The 5,283-nt window shown below is 45.1% G+C and overlaps 1 protein-coding gene across 1 annotated transcript; it reads right to left on the bottom strand.

Annotated features, from left to right (window-relative positions):
- Positions 1 to 1,117: 1,117 nt before the first annotated feature.
- On the bottom strand, positions 1,118 to 4,066 carry LOC126547656 (uncharacterized). The gene is made up of 3 exons (XM_050195600.2): positions 3,784 to 4,066; positions 2,254 to 2,750; positions 1,118 to 1,222 (listed from the first exon to the last, which is right to left on the bottom strand). Exons 1-2 carry the CDS (start codon positions 3,787 to 3,789, stop codon positions 2,259 to 2,261), a joined length of 498 nt encoding a protein of 165 aa, XP_050051557.1. The 5' UTR covers positions 3,790 to 4,066; the 3' UTR covers positions 1,118 to 1,222; positions 2,254 to 2,258.
- Between the last annotated feature and the right edge of the window lie 1,217 nt (positions 4,067 to 5,283).

The following is a 5,283-nucleotide window of genomic DNA, read 5'->3' as shown; positions in this document are numbered from 1 at the left end:
TTCAGAGAATAAATACAGGTTGGACTGTGGAGTGTGGCAGTCCCCAATAGTGTATATTACAGTAAATACATTCATGTCGTCGGCGTCAAGACGAAATGAAGACTTCTGGACTGTCGAAGAAACACCATTGATGAAATGAAGAATAGAAGTGGACCTAACGCGGCACCTGGGGAAACGCCGCTAGGTAGCGTATAGAGAAAATAAGATCAATCATTGATGCTCATGAAGCAGGATCTATAGAGAAGATACTACAACAGTGGCTTCAACACCAGTGTGTGAAAGCTTCGCAAGCAGAAGGCGATGATTAACTACATCAAAGGCTGTGCTGAGGTTGCAGTATACAGCATCAACTTGCCCGCTTTGCGTGACGGGCGTGGTAATATGCTTCATAGAACTGACAAGACAAGTGGTCGGAATGAAATCCGTGCTGATTTGGAGCGAGAACATTTTTTTTTTTATATTGAACGACAATACACTGTGAATAGCTAAACCGATAAGCTTGGAAATCACAGAGAGAAGAGATATCGGCCGATAGTTTGCGACATCCGTTTTGGCGCCAGATTTAAACACAGCGAAAGCACGAGTGGTTTTCCAAGCACGCTTAAACTTCGAATTATTTAGACAGTTTAGTAATAAAGTTAGCGATTCCACGGCGTCGGTTTCGCTGCTCTTGTGCTTTTGCGCGCCGTAGCACTACAATAGAAGGTGCTTATTTTTTACATTTGAAACGAAACTATGTGCTATTATGTTCCCTTTCAAGATCGATACTGCAAAAGTTAAAATATTAAGACCGTTTCCAAGATAGCCTGTTTTGAGTTTATTTCAACGTGTTGTTGGCATAGCATTTTTGTTGAAGAAATGATTATGAGTCACAGCAAGCAAGGGCGAGGCAGGGTGCAGTTCACTTGCCTAGCTTGTAACCAACGCCTAAATGTTATTTCTTTTGGAACTCCTAGCAACAATACTAAGACAAACATTATCGGCTCTTGTGGTAGACACATTGTTGCCTTCGTTCCAACAGTATTGTATATCTTCTACTGAACATTCGACGATTTCGTTCAGGCTTAGGTATAACTTGTATGTCGCCGCATAAAGTTGAAACAATTATGAGAAATACTTGAAAGCAAAATAATAATAATTTATTCACAATATTTGTACAAGAAATTATGTTTTCCAGCTTGAACACGGGTTTAGATGTGAGCCATGCGACTAGATCTTGCGCCTGCAAAGAAAAAAATGTACAATTATGCCAACGAGATACTTGATATAATAATATCTGAGTGAAGGACTTTGAGTTGCTCAACAAAGCAACCTCGATAGGAACTTTGATAACGACTTAAGAAAAGCCACAGAAAAAAATGGATATAGCGGATTCATTTTGTCAGCCCAACTACACAGAACGTTTTCATGCCCTGAACAGAAGTTGACAAAAATATTAGTGAGTCTCTGGTTTCGCGCACAGTTATGCATCAGGCTCAGCAGACTGACTGATCTCTTTCCCTCTTTAATTTAGTATTTCACCCCAGCATTCCATCCGAGCATAAACAAATAGACGTTATTTCAAGCTTTTTCACAAAGATCGTAGATAACTACACTGCACCAGTACTATTGCAAAACTAAAGTAACAAAATATTTGTTTCGTGGATATGAGGTGTGTAATTAACTACAGATTCCAGCAGCAACTTATCAAGTTTCCCAGTGCGCAGAGGACATTGCTTGTCGCCAACGCCGGCACATAGCAAAATGGTTTACACGTAATGCTATAGAAGCATTACTACTTACGTTAGCAGTGTTTTGCAACTAAGCAGAGGTAGAAAGCAGATTCACAACTACTTAAGAACTGCAACAGGATTTATGAACTAAACCGAAAACAAGTGCACGTCTCGTTTTACGAACCTAATTGCATCGAGAGCAGCCAATACTCTTGCAAAACGCAAAAATGGAAGGGGAGTGGATTGAATCCGCACACACACCTGCTTCATGCAATGTAAGTGCATGCCATAGTTAAGGGCCCGAATTCACAAAGCTTTCAGTACATAAGTGCACTTTGTCACTGACTGGCCGCCTTCGCTAATAACGCGTATACCATCACCATTGGCTGATTTTTTTCCTTGCAAACAATTCTTGTTTAAGAACGTCTTGCGAATACGGGCCCACATTCCAAAAGCGAACCATCTTCAACTTACTATGCATTTATGCGCTTTAAGAAGACTTGAAAAGCGCACACACACGCAACTGATTAATTTTCCAAACCTGTGCTAGTAGTGGCCAATTCCGCCGACTTGTCCAAAGCCAGCCTGGCCAAAACCAGCCTGGTGACCAGCGGCTCCGCCGGCGAAGCCTCCCGAGTGCTGGCCGAAACCGGTTCCGTAGCGGTTTGAGTCGGTCTTCGAGAAGCCAGTGCTGGAGCTGTAACCCATTTGGTTGTTGTAGCCTTGCACGTTCCTGAATGAGTCGCCACCTGCAAAGCCACCGGATCCCTGGTTGAAGCCCTGGGCGCCACTAGCGAAGCCACCTTGGTAGCCGCCCGCGGCGTTGCCGTAGGCGGCGCCTCCAAGTGCCACGGGACCGCCTCCGTAGCCACCTCCGTAGCCACCTCCGTATCCAACAGGGCCGCCGAAGAAACCACCTCGTCCTTCAATCTTCTCTTCCTTGCCTGCAGCTGGTGCTGCTGCTGGGGCGTCCATCTTGGGCGCAGGCCCAGCGACAGCCAGGCAGACCACGGCGGACACAACGGCGATGTTCAGGAGCTAGCGAACAACGAATGAGAATCAGTGCGACTTGAAGAGCTTACATTGAACTACAACTGACAAAACAGCGCAGGCCGATCAGATTGAGGGAAAGAAAAGTAGACATGGAATATAACCAGGTTGCACCTAGTTTGCAGCCTACCCTTGAGGAAGGAGAAGCGGGAAGAAATGAATAAAGGACAGGGTAAAAAAAATTATGGGGTTTTACGTGCCAAAACCACTTTCTGATTATGGGGCACGCCGTAGTGGAGGACTCCGTAAATTTTGACCACCTGGGGTTCTTTAACGTGCACCTAAATCTAAGTACACGGGTGTTTTCGCATTTCGCCCCCATTGAAATGCGGCCGCCGTGGCAAAGGACAGGGTAAATGAAAGGAATAGCAGGTGATGCGCGCACGCACAACTGCGTTTACCCCTCAAGGAAAGGCGTTCGCCGGGCTCAGACGTCTTCAAAATGTGCAGTAGAGCTTTCAATTGTGGCCCTCTGTGCGGATGATAGCTGAATCCATGGCCCCAGTATTTTTTCCTCTGTGAGCGTTCTGTCGTCCAGTCAGCTTAAAGCGGCTTACACTTTTCTTTTCTCATTTGTCAAAATAACGGCGATATACATCAGAATATGTTTCTTGCTGGTTGCATGAACAAAGTGCTTGTAGGCTAATGACGACGAACGGGTGTGGAAAGTGAGGCTGTGAGACTTCGTCAGGGTTTGTCACTGAAGAACTCTATTCGCGTCATTGAATACGTAGAACGATTGGAGGCGACTTTGTATGTGACTACTCGGTCCGCACACAGAAGTTTTCCAGTTGAACTTGTTCTTCGAGACAGGCTCGTCTCTTTGTGGAAGAAGTGGGGAAGTTTAGGTAAGAAACATCAGCATAAAGAAACGGGAATAAATAAGCATTGCGACACCTTTTGCAATACCTTAGTTGTAGAGCACGTATTTCGTCCATTGAAGGCACTGCAACTTCGACTTCACCAAACTGCAATGCCTTCGTTGAGAAATACTTTTTCTACAGGAAAGTCCGTCTCTCACCTTCATCTCTGAACGTGGGTTCCTTTCTCCGCCAAGAGGGCTCGTATGGCTTAGCGATAAGAAAGCTGTCCGTTTTATATACGGCGCAAAAAAAAAAAAAGGCAGGTTCCACAAAATGAAGATGAGAGGAAGTTTCAAGACGGGTTAAGTGTTACGTCACTCTGCTGCCAGACAAGAAAAAAAGATACGAAAGTTAAACCCAGGTGTCTCCATCAAGCAGCGCACGCTCTCACTCACGCCGTTTCGTCTGGGTCATACAGAGAAGGCTTGGGGAGGCCTTGCATTAGAAATGCTGGGGACAATACGTACGGCGGTTGACGCGCTGTTTCCAGTGGCCAGTGAAGCGTGTACGGAACGGGCGGCGGTTTTTGCCCCGTTCCGTTTGAGTAAGTGGAGATTGCCTAGAGCGCCCTTGATGCGCGAGGCACATATGAGAAGCAAGAAGAGAAGGGTATCACGCATGTGATGTCATTGCTCTTAGCTGGAAATTACAGGATGCTGGGTGCGTGCTGGTGGTCACAGGCACACCTGTTGCTAGCGGAAACGTGATGCAATGTCTTGATGAGAAATAAAACCGGATTTTACCCGTTTGGAAGCAGTGAGTTGGGAGTTCGAGTTTATGGGCCTCCTTCCAAACGGTATCGAAGCTATTGCTTTGAAAATGCAGCTTTTACATCTTAGTATCGAGGATGCTGAAGCCTAATAAACATTTCTTTCTTAGAGAATCTTTCCGTATTTGCTGATTTTTCTGCTTTTTTCACTGAACTTCAACGTATCGGCCCATAACCGGTCCGCCCCTGCATCTCAGTCCTTTCAAAAGAAAAGAAATAGGAAAAAAGTAATAATAATAAATAATTAACTTCACACTCATTTGTAAGCATTTAATCGGAGCGATACAATTATATGTCATTAAATCTCTAAGGTAAAATTATTTGGTTTTGTTTTCTTTCTTTTACCACTTATAGTCCTGGAACATCTCAAGTGCGAATTCACTTTTTGGTGACATTTGAGCTTTATTACTATAATTGCGTTGCCTTGTTAAGCATGAAATGATTTTGCTCACCCAGGACTCCTGTTGCTTGAGCAGTCTCCCGGGCCCGCCACGCCAGTTATCGCTGGTCTCGTGGGTCCGAGCTGGACAGCATGGTGTCTCGCTGTTCAGGTGTAGGGTTGGTGGTGGCAGGGGCGCTGGGTGCGTTCGCGCGTTTTCAGGTGGGGAAGATTGGCCAAAAATGAGCACATACCCAGTGGCACAAAAGGGGGCAGGTGAAATATAGGGGAAAAGAAAATTGAACGTAATCGTTAAGTAGCATGCGCCATTCAATTGAAGGATACAGTTACCTATGAACCGTCATTATACCTACAGGTTTTGTGCAGTGATTTCTCGTTTGATTACGCAGAACAAAGGTGCGCTTATTGACAATACTTTTTTGGTCGGAATTCCATGCTATATCAGCCGGTTGTCTGTGTTCCATCATATGAGATACTGACCAACAGGCC

This window comes from Dermacentor andersoni, chromosome 1, assembly GCF_023375885.2.
Source record: "Dermacentor andersoni chromosome 1, qqDerAnde1_hic_scaffold, whole genome shotgun sequence".
Classification (NCBI taxonomy): Eukaryota; Metazoa; Arthropoda; class Arachnida; order Ixodida; family Ixodidae; genus Dermacentor; species Dermacentor andersoni.
This window is presented reverse-complemented; position numbering and strand designations above follow the sequence as displayed.